The sequence below is a fragment of the Cucumis sativus genome, chromosome 6 (genome assembly GCF_000004075.3).
Source record: "Cucumis sativus cultivar 9930 chromosome 6, Cucumber_9930_V3, whole genome shotgun sequence".
Classification (NCBI taxonomy): domain Eukaryota; kingdom Viridiplantae; phylum Streptophyta; class Magnoliopsida; order Cucurbitales; family Cucurbitaceae; genus Cucumis; species Cucumis sativus.
The window spans coordinates 12,048,454-12,062,810 of NC_026660.2; the positions used below are offsets into that span (position 1 = coordinate 12,048,454).

Consider the following 14,357-nt stretch of genomic DNA (forward strand, 5'->3'; position numbering starts at 1 on the left):
CCCCTATAGTACATTTTAAACATTTTCTTCTCTGGCAGGCATGCATATGAAAATGCCGAAACGTCACACCCAAGCTTTATGACCTAGAATGGAAAGCAAACACCTAAACTAGTTATGCAAAGTAAAGATGGGATAAACTAGGGGTAATCGGAGCATATAACCAAAGGTAAACACACTTTGAAAAAATATGTCCGTGACACATAGCACTCGAGAGATTAGAGCTCAAAACTTTTGTGGTAGATTAATAACTTCTTAATAAGATGAATTGATTATTCCCCCTTATAATGAATGCAATGATATGTACAATTTTACTCAATTCAAAGTTGCATTTGTAGAAAAATAGTAATTAATTGCATATTTAGTTATCACCATTAGTTGTAATTAATGCATAGGTGTACCGTCTCGACTTATTGAGAACAAATTCGCGAGAAGATATCAAATACATAATGAATATGTAAGCTAGCTAGGTGTTTTTGTATTTTTTTATTGCTAAAAAATTTATTTCACCCTGAATCTTTGACAATTTTTCAAACTCAAGAGATTTTGAAAAGACTAGAAAAATCACATTATGAAAAGTGGTAAAGAGAAGTGTTTATAAGCGTAAATATTTTGTTCATAGTCATTATTATTATATATGTTTATTTGGTAAACCACCCACACATGTGGGTTGGTCTAGCAAAACACACAACAAAGAAAGTGGATTGGGTAGGGGTCTTAGTGAAGATAGATTATTGTAAATTTTGGAATAAGTCACAAACATATATGAAAGCTAATTAGTTGAATATATTAGCTTTTAATTGTGTAGTTGTTAGTGACATACGGTTGAAAAATAAAATTACTCTTGGTTACTTATTATATTGAATTATTTAATCACTTTCTTTGTTGTGTTGCGGGAGAGAATTAGTTAATATGTATTTTTTGAAGGTTGAATTCTGTGTATATAATACATTTATGACTTATTGTTGAAGAATGAAAATACTACTGGTTGGAGAGTTTATTTTTGTTGATGAATCAGTCTTATTGAAATGGATGTAATGCAGAAAATGGAAAATGAGAAATGAAAATTCGTGATGCTAAAAGCATGTCAAGAGTTAAATATCGTGTTAAGTATCCATATATTTGACATAAATAAAATTTCAAGAGTAAGCAAATAGGATCGGAGTCAAAGAATTTTTTTTACCAATTTGACATGCGAAAAGAGTCAAATATACTATCTTACTTTACGTGTAATAAAAGTCAAGTATAATATATTACACTTAATTAACCGGTAAAAAAAAGTCAGGTACACTATTTACTTGACACAAAAAAATATATAATAAAAACTATTGCCAAATAACCGAGTTTGTATGGTAAAACAAATTTGAAAAGTGAAGGTTAAAATAATTAATAATATTTTGAAATTTAATAACCAAATCACAATTTTGATTGATGGCATAAACACATCTTTAGTACTATTTCTTGACATAGTTGAATTAAGTTTCTATTTATTTTTTTTGTTTAGACCCCGTAGTTAAGTTTTACACATACATGTGTGTATATATATACATATTATTTATGTATTTGAGTAACCACATATATTGACATTGAATGAGTAACACAAATTGGAATTTTGCACTTCAAAGTGCTAGTTTTGTGTTGAAATTTCTTACATAAAAACGACTTCATCATTGACCAATGATTATTAGATAAGGATTCACCCTGTTTTTACTAGACATGCCATGGCACCACGTACAACTAACATTAGTTATTGATTATTAGATAAGATTCACCATTTTGAACTAAACATGCATCCACAATACACCAATATAATATATATACACATATATTGTTTAGATTATAAACCTGAATTGTATATATTTGACTTACAAAATTAATCTCTAGTAACGCTTAATAAATTTTTATACTTAGGTTGAAGTTAAGTTAACTCATTTCAAAAACAATAATTGTAATATTAACAAAATTTAGGCTTCTTTTTTTTTTATTCACAGGCCTTTTGTACAAAACAGAAGTTTAAAAATGTATAGAATAAACTTGTAACTTAAATCTTCTTTCTCTTGTTTGTTTTAAATGGCTAGCTACATGTTGTTAAATATTAAAAAAAGAAACATGTGTCGTTACATATTAATCAATACATTGTCACTATATAGTATCATTAGAATCCATTATCAAAGCAAGGATTGATACAAGAAGTAAAAAGTGACAAATCAAAGTCAAAATTAGAGACACAATAAGTTGTTCCTAGTCACAATTAGAGACATATGCAATGGATATCCCAAAAATTAATAAAATTTTGACAACAAATATCAACGATATAAAAAAGGAAAATTAAGTAGAAAGATGTTGAGACAACCAACTATTCACTGTCACTGAAGAAATCTAATGGTTTTATGAAATTGATGGTTGCCAAACTTAATTAGAATATGTTAGCTTATATAACGAGTCTGATTTATGAAATTTCTATCAACCTATCTGTCTCATCAATATAGGGAAAGTGATGGAAAAGAAAATGTAAACACTAATCTATATAAATAAACTAATGACTAAAACTAAAAAGTCACATATCTTTGGGAGGGGAAAGTGATGGAAATTGAGGAAAGTCAAATTAAAACACACCATTATTTTAAATAATTAGACAGTTCTAGTTTTCCCTTTCATGCAACAACAAGAAAATAATTTTCTATTTCTTTTTTAAAAAATATTTTTTATTTATTGCATTTTTAGTTGTTCAAATGAGAGTTTGCTCTGTGGTTAAAATTTTCCTTTCCGTCTTTTAAAAAGACTGAAGTTTGTGGTTTAATTAATTTAAACTAAAAAAATGAAAAAGAAAATTTTGTTTTTAAAATAATTTTTAATCACAAATCCAATCCAATCAACATTCAGGCTTTGAAACTATTTGCATTTTACAAAAAATACTAATTTTACGCTCATACAAAAGTCTAACCATTTAAAAGAAATAAAAATAAAAAATCTTCCATCAAAACTAATTACCTAAAATCTTATAATAAAAAAATTATGCTAATAGAACAAATGTAATAACAAATTTAAAAACAGGTTATCGTCCTAAAAAAATCAACAATTTAAATATTTTTAGAAGAGTTAAATAGAAAAAAAAGAAAAGGAAAAAAAAAGAAAAGAAAAGATGTAGACAAACAATATTTGAATGATGAGGTAATTAAATTGGTGGAGGTGAAGAAGGGAGACATGCAATTATTTCTTGCAAGGAGACAGAAATAAGAATAACACAAAGTTTCGTCTTTTTCATACACTGCAATCAATAAAGACAAAAAGAAGAAAAAAACCCTATTTTTACAATTAGTTTTCAAATTACTTCTTTTTTCCAAATATATATTTCTATACTTAATCCCAAAGTTCTTATTACATTATGTTTTCTTTTTAATTAATTCTCCAAAATGTTGCTAACATATACACACTATAGTTATCATATCAAAATATATATATACATAACAGTAACAAATGGAATTTTTTTTACATATTTGATACTTACCCTTTGATTTTGATATTCTTAAGTAGGGAAGCCACATTTAAAAATATATATAAAGAATTAAGAGTATGATACGAGAGAAGTAGAGAAATAGTCGATCTATTTTATATATAAAGAATTTGAATCCTCTTTTATTGTGAAATTTTTAACCTACTTCCTCAAAATGATCTATCTATTCGATTAACCAATTTTAATTATATTTTATTTCATAGAAGAGAGTACCCGTTAAGGCATTATGAGCTTGGATATCACGTTTGATATATGAATTTCATCTCAAAATCATCTCATCTATCTTATAAAGTCTCACAAGTGGTAGAAAGAAAAATTATGATAATATAATGTAAAATTAATTTACATATTTACCCTTTGGATATTTGTACTTTATTGAATGGAAATGGTCACGTTTTAATAAGGGTCTATATTAGTGGCTTATCAAGTATCAACTCAAGTGGCCCCTTTACAATACTTGATCACAATAATTCATATATTATTTATTATTTTAGTACAACAACAACTGCATGACACCAAATTAAACATTTAGGTATGAAAGGAAAGTTATTAAGCCCATGGGCTATGTCGATGTATATATGCATGCATGATTTTAAAATTAGAATTTGATATCTAATCATTTGAAAAAATTGTATTTTATGGACCTTAAGTTTTAGAAAAGTGATTTTCGTAAACTCTTTAAATTTTAGAAGTGTTTCTTATCTTTACCCTTCTAGCTAATAAATAAATAAAATAATTTCCTTTCACTCGTAAACGTGGTTATGTACCTAACACATTATCAAAGCAATCATTTTGGTAAAATATTGCGGGGTACTATATTGATATATTTATGTGAAATTCAAGAGTTTTTGTCTTTAAAACAAATTGTCAATTGAATGATCGAATAATATTTATAAAAAGATGAATGCAACCAAAAAATGACAAAATCATGTCTATCTAATTAGGATACCAAAATTTAAATGTAGTTTTTGCATTTATAAAATTGAAACCCTTATTAAGCCTTAATTTAAACTATTTTCATATACCTTATGTTTAAATAAAGTGTTTTTTTTTTTTTTTGGTTGCATGACAAAGAAAAAGGAAAAGGAAAAAGAAAATTAAAAGTATATTTAATAGCGTACAATGAGATCTTAAGATGTTAAGTTTTTACTTTATTCAATTAAGTTCGCTTTAGATTTACGATATATTCTTTTAATTTTTGAATATATTTTGTTGACATTTTTTTTTTTAATTGTATGACATTTTGCACAGATTTTGAACCCTTCAATATCTTTAGGATGTTTTATCATCTTTTTTGGTGTGACACATATAGATGAAATAAATTTATTTTAAAAACATACAAGTCCAAAATTTGCTAAGGTCGGGACATTGTAATGACCAAATTAGTTTTGTTTAAGACGTTCTTTTAGAAAAATTACATCAGATGACAAAAACATTTAGAAAAACACCGTTTGTATATTACGAATATGATAAATATAACAAGTAATTAGTGATATTAAACGTCTATTAAGATGACTATCAGAGGATTATCGACTTTTAAATTTATTACTTTTGCAATTTAGAAAATGGAGTCACATAGACTCTGTTATCATAAATATTATTATTATTTTTATTTTTTGCTATTTTTACCAGCCTCACTTATTTTTAATATAAATTATTTGATTTAATTTATCTATTTTAAAGTAGTTTTAATTATCATTTAGTTTATTTTCTCTCATTCAATTTGCATACTTTATATTGTGGTTGGAATAACTTTTGGGAAATTCTATTTTTAAATATTCCTCTTCTTTTCATTAGAAAAATATTGTTCTTTTTTTCCTTAAAAACAATCATAAAAAAGTGAAAATTTTAATGTATATTTAGTATAAATTTTATATTAAAAAATAAAATTTTATTCAAAGAATAATAGAAAATACAAACTATATTTATAGTTTATGAAAAAAAAATGACAAAAACTCTAGGATATTTTTCAATTTTCTTTTAAAAATGTTAAATAACTTTTTTTTAAAAAAAAGGCTAAATAGTTTTTTTAATTTAGAAAATGAATAATGGAGAATGTTTCTTTCCAAGTAAACAATGAATAACATTGCTGGAGGTTAGCCGTACACAAAAAATTCGTGGCGAACCACCGATCGTAGTATCTTATCCACACCACTTTTACTTTTTATTTTATTTACTTTCATACACCTTTTTTTTTTATATATATATTATTTTTCTATAAAATTATTTAATTTTAAAGTTTTGTCAGTAACAATTGAATCTTTTATAGTTTACAATAAATAATAGATTTTCAACCAACCATTTACATGGATAAGAAATTTATATATTTTTCTTTTTGGTTTCTTGTTTTTATTAAAAAATAATAAATAAAAACAAGTTCTGATTTTTTTAAAATAATAAAATAAATTTAATTCTATATTCAATTGCATATATGATAGAAGACTATCAGTGATAAAATTTGCTATAAATTATAATATTCTGTAAAATCTACTATTTTTCAAAATTCTTTATATTTTAAAAATAGTTTTTTTATTTAACTTATTGTATGAATGTAGCATCATTGAGGTAATAACTATTATATAATTATAATAATAATCTCTTACTAAAGTAAATCCTATTTGTAGTTTATTTTATAACTCTCATTTAAAAAAAGATTGTCGGTTGGTAAAATAGTGAATGAATTTATGGATTGGTAAGAATATTGAACGGCATAAATATCAATTCATAATTGTGTTCAATGTTACACGTGGCCATCAATGTATGTATTGGAGGTTGTGGCTGCACTAATTTTCCATGAACTTTAGATATTAAGTTTAAATTCTATTTTGGTGCCTTAATTTTTTATCTTATTATATTTTGATATCTAACCTTTTTCAAACTTATGTTTTGGTTTTCAACTTTTAAAAATACTTGTTTTTGGTTATTATATTTAGAATTTCGTTAATGAAAGGGTGATGTGATTTTTCTATATTTTGATACTTACGCTAATTTATCATATTAATTAAAATGATTAATTGTGATAATATTTGTATGCTATTTCGTAGATATGAGAATTGGCAAAAGTAACACACTTTTGGTTTTACATCTCATAAGTAGTACACTTTTAAAAAAAACGTGAACAATTTTGATCGACCTCAACACGAGATTTTTCTTTAATTTTTAAAAAATAATTTCAACATCCTTTCTCAGTCCATCTTGATTGAACTCGACACTGAGATTTTGAGTTTTGTTTTTAAATTTCAAAATAAGGGGTATTCTCAAATAACCAAAGTAGTAGAACATTTGATATTTGTAAACCTTAAACTCTGTGCTCATTTCGACTAAGACAAAACGTGTTTGCTCCTAAAATTGAAGTGATTTAACTGATTTTGTATGCTCAGATTTCAAAAAGTCACCTTCAAGCTTAAATATGGGAAGGTAATTTACTTTGAATGATTTCATAGTTTATGACTATATTTTAAGTTATGTTATAGTGTTTTTTGTGAAATCTGAAGCATTTGAGCATATATGCAATTGGATATAGAATTAAATTTTAAGTTAAGGCGTGCGGTTTCTTTTGATGAATCTTGACAATTTCATCAATCTAGATTTGTGTAGATGAAGAATCTTAGCCAAGATTAATGAATTGCTCTGAGATTTGTTGAATGAGTTCCAAAATTTGTTGCATTTCATGTGCATTTTGTGGGGTAATTTCGAGGACGAGTCCGAAATTGGCCTGAGACACATCATAGAATGCATATAAAATCCTTATCTTGTGGCATCCTGGTGCAATAATGTTGCTCAAGTTTCATTGTTAATTCTTGTTATTCTCGTCTAAGATTGACTCAAGTTTTAAGACACAATTACCAATCTCGATAGAGAACAACATGGATCAATAACTTATACAGTAAAGTCCTTTTTAGCCCTTCTTTGAACTACTTTTTCAACCTAATCTAGTCTTTAACTAGTCTCAAATCCAACTCATCCACTTGTTTCATTGGAAGGCTTAGAAATGCTACAGTTTAGAGTTTACAAGTGTAGTGTTGACCACACACATTCTAATGTTTAAGTCAAGCATAGTGAAAGAGTATGAAAGTTAGAGAAAGTTCAAGAGTCGAATTCAAATTGCATCGTATGAAGTTATAATGATGAATTTGTAGAGAAAATTGGCCTAAAGCATTATCTAGGATTTTAAAGTCACCTTAGAATAATTAGATGACCAACTGGTCCAAAAGGCATGCTCAATTTCCTGTGGTAGACTATATCTCGGGCTTAAAGTGTTTGAGTCATGCGTAAAATATGCTCCATTGGACATTTGAAAAGGGGACATTCTTTGAATTTAGCTTAGGGGCATTTTTTTTTTTTATAATTCACCCTAATTTTAGTAATAAAATTGTTGTGTCTATAATACTTGTTTATGAAAAAAAAAATATTATTAATTTAATTAATTGTAGCAAAAATTAACTTTTAGTAACCAAATTAATATTTATTAAAAATATGAAAACTAAAATTGAAAAACCAAAACTGCAGTGAAAAATTAAACAAATTTAAAATTACGATCAAAATATGATTTCAATCATATAACAAATTGTTTGTTTAACAAACAATTTACACTTGATTATTTTTTTTTAAAAAAAGATAAATATTTTGTAAACTTTGCAAAATTTGACAAATATATATGATAAATAAATGCATTCAACAGGTTTATTCTAAAAAAAAAGAAGTGAAAAAAAAAGTGAAAAGCAAATAACGTCAGAAGTATACGGATACATCACTCACGTGAAGTGAACAAGAGAGAGGAGACACGTGGACCAGTTTGAAAGCTCGTCCATTTACCTTTTACCAAAATAACCAATTTCCACTCCATTATTAACACTTACTGACAAATATGTTATTCTAACCTTTATATTTCCATTTCATCCAATTATACTTCAATTTTTAATCATATACATTTTACAATTCTTTTTCTTTCTTTTTTGTTTTTACTTATATTTAACATCTTTTATAAATGTAAAATAATTATAAAACATTAATATGAAGCAATTAGATGTGAAAGACATTGTGTTGTTTTTCATTAATATTTTGGTTTATTTTATTATATTTGAAAATGAATAACATTTTAAAATCATCTACTAACATCAACATTTTATCATATTTATATTGATTTTTTATTTTGTAAAGTTAAGACGTAAACATGTTCTACTTGAGACAACATTATCTTTTAAAAAAGATACAACCATTTTAGAGAATAAAACTAAAGATATAGAAATAACTTTCACAAAATAAGAATATCTAATAGAGTACAAATAAACATCTACAATAGAATGATCACCATGACATAGTATTCAACCTTACCGTAACGAAGAAAACTCACATCAACCATCACTCAGACAGCAAAATTTATTCTTTTATTCTTTTATTTTTATTTTTTTTATAACTATGAGAAATATGTATTTTTGTTTTGATTTCGTATTCTTAACCCTAGGGAGTGCTGAGTCAGCAGTTCTAAGCTTTTTCAAAGGGATAAACCCAAAATGGAAACGAGGACCGAAAGACGAACCAAATGAAAACACGTGGTGGTACATAGTACCTTTGACTGTGGTCCCGGACCCACGTAAAATACGGACTGGATAATAGATTAATACCACCAAAACGACGACGTCTTGAAGGGGATCATCCCGTTATAAATTGGTTGCCTTAGCAGCGGAGTTTTTGAACATTTTTCCAACCATCGTTTTTACGTCTTATTCATCGTCTCTCCCATTCTTTTTTCTTAAACTCAAAATGTGTGGAATTCTCGCCGTTCTTGGTTGCTCCGATGATTCTCAGGCCAAACGTGTTCGTGTCCTTGAACTCTCTCGCCGGCAAGTCCCCTCTCTTATATATTATTCTTCTCCCTGCATTTCATTTTCTTTTAACATTCTTGTTCAAATCCTGGATTTTAAACAAAAACAACGATGCCATACAAATCGTGGATGGATGGTTCCAGATTATGTTTTTTTGTTTTTTTGTTTTTTTTTATATTTTTTGAGGGGAGTGAGTGCAAATATGTTACGTTGGTGTAAGCCTAAGGGGTATGGTTTTGGTAGAGAAACATGCAAAATATACAACAGAATATTTAAGGCTAATGGTTATGTTTAGAAAATATATAATAATATAACTACCAACTCTTAATCATTCGAAAGTTAAGTTAAAAGCATGGTGTTGAGGACAAAAAACAGAAAAAGAAGAAGAAGAAGTTAAAACCATCTCTCTCTCTCTCATGTCTAATAAACGTGTAAGTGTGACTTTTTATCTTTCTTTTCTTTTTTTCAAATTTGGCCATTATTATATCTATAATACTGTTTTCTTTTTATATCTCTCCATAATTTACATATTGGTTCAATTTTAAAAAATTTAAAACTTTTTAAATGGTATGTTTTTTTATTAGGTCCACCTTTAATAAAAATTGAGTTAGAAAATTAGAGGTGGTAACTTACGAAGTTAGGTTGACTTGGCTCTATTATATATATATAAACATAAAACGTATATACCTGAAAATACATTTGCAATAATATGAAAATAAAAATTTATCTCTAACCAGGTTGGGTTTTTTTTATTAGGATTTATTTAACTAATTTTGTTTGGTCAATCTATTATTTAAGGTAGATGGTATTAGAGGGTCTAGAATATCGTGCGTTAGAGCGGAGAATGGATGAAGCTTAAACTTGAATCTATTGTAGACGGAAAGACTAATATAATGAGTATAAAGTTGAGGGTAGACTTAAGCTTACTAACTAGTATACTAAACGTATGAGGGATGGTATGTTGTTGAACAATTTAGAGATGGAAAAGGAAGTTTTTATGATTAATTGAATTAATTGGAGCAGGATTGATATTAATTAATTAACTATGTGTGTTGGTTTGACAGATTGAAACACCGTGGCCCAGATTGGAGTGGGCTTTACCAACACAAAGATTGCTATTTAGCTCATCAACGTTTAGCCATTATCGATCCTGCTTCTGGTGATCAACCTCTCTACAATGAAGACCAGTCCGTCGTTGTCACGGTACGCCTCCTCAACTTCTTCGACTTCCTTGTAATGATTTAAGAAAAAAAAAAAAAAACTGTTTTTCCATGAAGTATACTTTCGTGTAAACACTCTTGATAATAACTCCTTACACATTCGTGTTTGACAACTCTTTTTCAGAAAAAGAGATTTTATAAAGTACCTTTCAAACACTCACCTTAAAAAGGTGGTGAACTCACAGAATAAGACCGCACCTAATTTTGTGATACTTCTCAACGCCTGGAGCCCTACACCTTTGGACTTTTTCATTCTGATTTCAAAAGCCTAATAATTACGGGTTTTTCTTCTTTTGATAAGAAGTTTTTTACCTCTCTATTTCTATAATGTACTACTTTGTATATATAACATGGAGAGTTCGCGCTTCTTCTTTTACACCTCACGCTTAAGCCTCAGAAGAGTATATTGCGCGCCTTGAGCTTTAAAGATCCGTGGTTTTTATGTAAAAGTTCTTTTTTTTTTTTTATATAATTTATGGGTGTGTTATGTTTCTTCAAATGAGAGATTTGAGAGGTGAAAAATAGGTACACAAATATAAACGCTATCTTATCATGTTAATGTGTAAAAGTTTTTACTTGGAAACAGGTAAATGGAGAGATATACAACCATGAGGAGTTGAGGAAGAAATTGAGGAACCACAAAATTCGAACTGGAAGTGACTGCGATGTTATCTCGCATTTGGTATTAATACATATGATTATGAGAATATGTTTTCTTGGAAATGATACGATTTTCCATGATTTACCCGTTCAATGTGAGATTAGATTATGATAATTTTATTTCTTGGTGTGTACGTAGTATGAAGAATATGGAGAGAATTTTGTGGATATGCTTGATGGAATGTTCTCTTTCGTGCTGTTGGACACGCGTGACAACAGTTTCGTTGTTGCTCGTGATGCGATTGGGATTACTTCCCTTTACATTGGATGGGGACTCGATGGTAATTGAAATAATTCTGAATCTCATTTGCTCGTCTTGAAGTTCAATGGACAAACGTTCTTCTAATACACTTCGATTTTGATTATGTCAGGCTCTGTTTGGATATCTTCAGAACTCAAAGGTCTGAATGATGATTGTGAACATTTTGAGACCTTTCCACCAGGTCACCTCTACTCTAGCAAGGAAGCTAAATTCAAAAGATGGTATAATCCAACTTGGTTTTCTGAGGATATTCCATCAACTCCATATGATCCACTTGTTTTGAGACGCGCATTTGAGAACGTATGAATTAGTGTGGTGGATTTGAAGACACATTACTATGTTTTTAACATCTTTTTGAAATTTTATTGAGTAACGAGCTTACATGCTAGCAAATTTTTGTAGGCTGTGATCAAAAGGTTGATGACTGATGTTCCTTTTGGAGTTTTACTGTCTGGTGGCCTTGATTCATCATTGGTTGCCTCTATCACAGCTCGTCACTTAACTGGCACAAGAGCTGCCAAGCATTGGGGTACACAACTCCATTCTTTCTGTGTTGGTCTTGAGGTTGGTTTCTTTTTCTTAGTCTTGCTGCTCCTACAATTATTGATTGTGGACATATTCTCGTAGGCAATAACATTTGTCCTCTACTGTTCAGGGTTCACCAGATTTGAAGGCTGCTAGAGAAGTTGCTGATTTTTTGGGAACTGTCCACCATGAGTTTCATTTCACAGTTCAAGTATGACATACTCTTAATTCAACAACCAAATATACAATCTCCACTTTCCTTGACCTATAATTTTGACATATTTATTTTCTTTTATAATAGGATGGGATTGATGCCATTGAAGATGTTATCTACCATATAGAAACATATGATGTAACTACAATCAGGGCAAGCACACCCATGTATCTTATGGCACGAAAGATTAAGTCACTAGGAGTAAAGATGGTGATATCTGGTGAAGGCGCTGATGAGATTTTTGGTGGATACTTGTACTTCCACAAGGCTCCTAATAAGGAAGAGTTTCACCGTGAAAGTTGTCGCAAGGTATATGATTTTATGAAGAGCACTACTTGATCTTCATAAGGTCAAGGATGAGGGAAATTGCATCCATATCAGAAACCTCTTTGTTTTCCCTTTGCAGATAAAGGCACTTCACATGTATGATTGCTTAAGAGCAAACAAGGCAACTTCAGCATGGGGCTTGGAAGTTCGAGTTCCATTTTTAGATAAGGAATTTATTAATGTTGCAATGGCTATTGATCCAGAATGGAAAATGGTAGAGAAATAAACTTCAGAATATCTATCAAAATTAGCTTTTCCCCTAAATCTTCAAGTCCTTTCTTGTTTCTCATTTTATCTTCTAATCTATTTCAGATCAAACGTGATCAAGGTCGAATTGAAAAATGGGTTCTTAGGAGAGCTTTCGATGATGAGCAACAACCTTATCTCCCCAAGGTATTTGAAAAAAAAGAACTCTCTAGTAGTATACAAAAACTATAACTTCAATAAGAATGTAACGCTTTGTTCTTGTCCACAGCATGTTTTATACAGGCAAAAGGAACAATTTAGTGATGGTGTTGGATATAGTTGGATCGATGGCCTTAAAGCACATGCTGCTCAACATGTAATTTGATAAACCCGTTGTTTCCTATTTAGCCTTTGAGCCCATTTGATGTTTTTGTTGAAGAATGAAGTTTAGAAATCTAATCTTTTGGAAGTTTTGTTTATATGCTTGATGATGAATGTTCAATACATGCTTTTAGGTGACTGATAAAATGATGTTGAATGCTGAACACATCTTCCCCCAAAATACTCCAACATCAAAGGAAGCCTACTACTACAGAACCATATTTGAGAGGTTCTTCCCACAGGTAATTTACTTCCATCAACAACAGTGTTAACTGTTAAACATTCTTAGTAAATTCAATTAACCTTGTTTTGCACATTGTATGGCTTTACAGAACTCAGCTCGTCTGACTGTTCCGGGAGGACCAAGCATCGCTTGCAGCACGGCAAAGGCTGTCGAATGGGACGCTGCTTGGTCCAAAAATCTTGATCCTTCAGGTAGAGCTGCACTTGGAGTTCATGCTGCAGCTTATGGGGATGAGACAAATGGTGTAAACAACGTCGCCCCACCGAAGATAATCGATAGCATTCCGAGAATGGAGGTTAGTACTCCGGGAGTAAAAATCCTTAGCTAGTATAGGATTGTAGTAGGGTTGTCTTGCTTTATGATAAATCATGTCCTGTAAATTTGTATGCCTTAAATGTACAAACAATATGGGAGCAATGTAGAGTGTGAAGGTCTCCAAGAAGAGTGTGAAGGTCTCCAAGAAGAGTGTCATTAAATATGAGACCTTCCCATGAAAACTTTCTATGAATATATAATATCTATGTTAGATTCTTCTGCCCTGTAGGGCATTGTATGGATGTACTCATGTACATTTTAATTATATGAAGTGATTGCAAAAATTGCAAAGTAAAATCAAGAATGGCCACAAGTTGGATTACCATCCGTTTTCAAGTTTGTTTTATTATTAACCCTACCTTTCTAACTATAGAAATATTATCGTATTTAGTTCAAAAAAATAGGCTCGATTTCCCACTTTAAATAGTATAAAAAAAACAAGTCAATTGATTTAAATATAGAACATTCGAAATGAACATTGGTATACTAGTAGTCAATAAGATCAATAGAATAAAATACTTGAAATGCAACACCATCAATAATTATTACAAACTTCAAATATTATTTTTTAACTTCTTCAATCACCGTTGATAGATTTCGTTGATTTGATTAAAATCTTATATCAAATCACGTCAAATTATTTCTTATGGTTAGAACCAAATATTTTTGGCTTGCAAGAACTATCAA

General features: G+C 29.2%; 1 protein-coding gene across 1 annotated transcript; it reads left to right on the plus strand.

Annotated features, from left to right (window-relative positions):
* The first annotated feature begins 9,274 nt into the window (after positions 1–9,274).
* On the plus strand, positions 9,275–13,995 carry LOC101214250 (asparagine synthetase [glutamine-hydrolyzing]). Its single transcript, XM_004143115.3, has 13 exons — positions 9,275–9,354; positions 10,401–10,539; positions 11,143–11,238; positions 11,356–11,497; positions 11,588–11,778; positions 11,881–12,042; positions 12,134–12,214; positions 12,305–12,526; positions 12,624–12,758; positions 12,857–12,937; positions 13,020–13,106; positions 13,246–13,353; positions 13,444–13,995. The coding sequence occupies exons 1-13, from the start codon at positions 9,275–9,277 to the stop codon at positions 13,681–13,683; spliced, it is 1,764 nt and encodes a 587-aa protein (XP_004143163.1). The 3' UTR covers positions 13,684–13,995.
* Positions 13,996–14,357: the final 362 nt, after the last annotated feature.

What these genes read in the sequence shown, in the direction of transcription:
- LOC101214250 (XM_004143115.3), top strand. Translation starts at nt 9,275, where the DNA reads ATGTGTGGAATTCTCGCCGTTCTTGGTTGCTCCGATGATTCTCAGGCC. An exon ending in ACCAGTCCGTCGTTGTCACG is followed by an intron (nt 10,540 to 11,142) that starts GTACGCCTCCTC and finishes ACTTGGAAACAG; the next exon opens with GTAAATGGAGAGATATACAA. An exon ending in GCGATGTTATCTCGCATTTG is followed by an intron (nt 11,239 to 11,355) that starts GTATTAATACAT and finishes GTGTGTACGTAG; the next exon opens with TATGAAGAATATGGAGAGAA.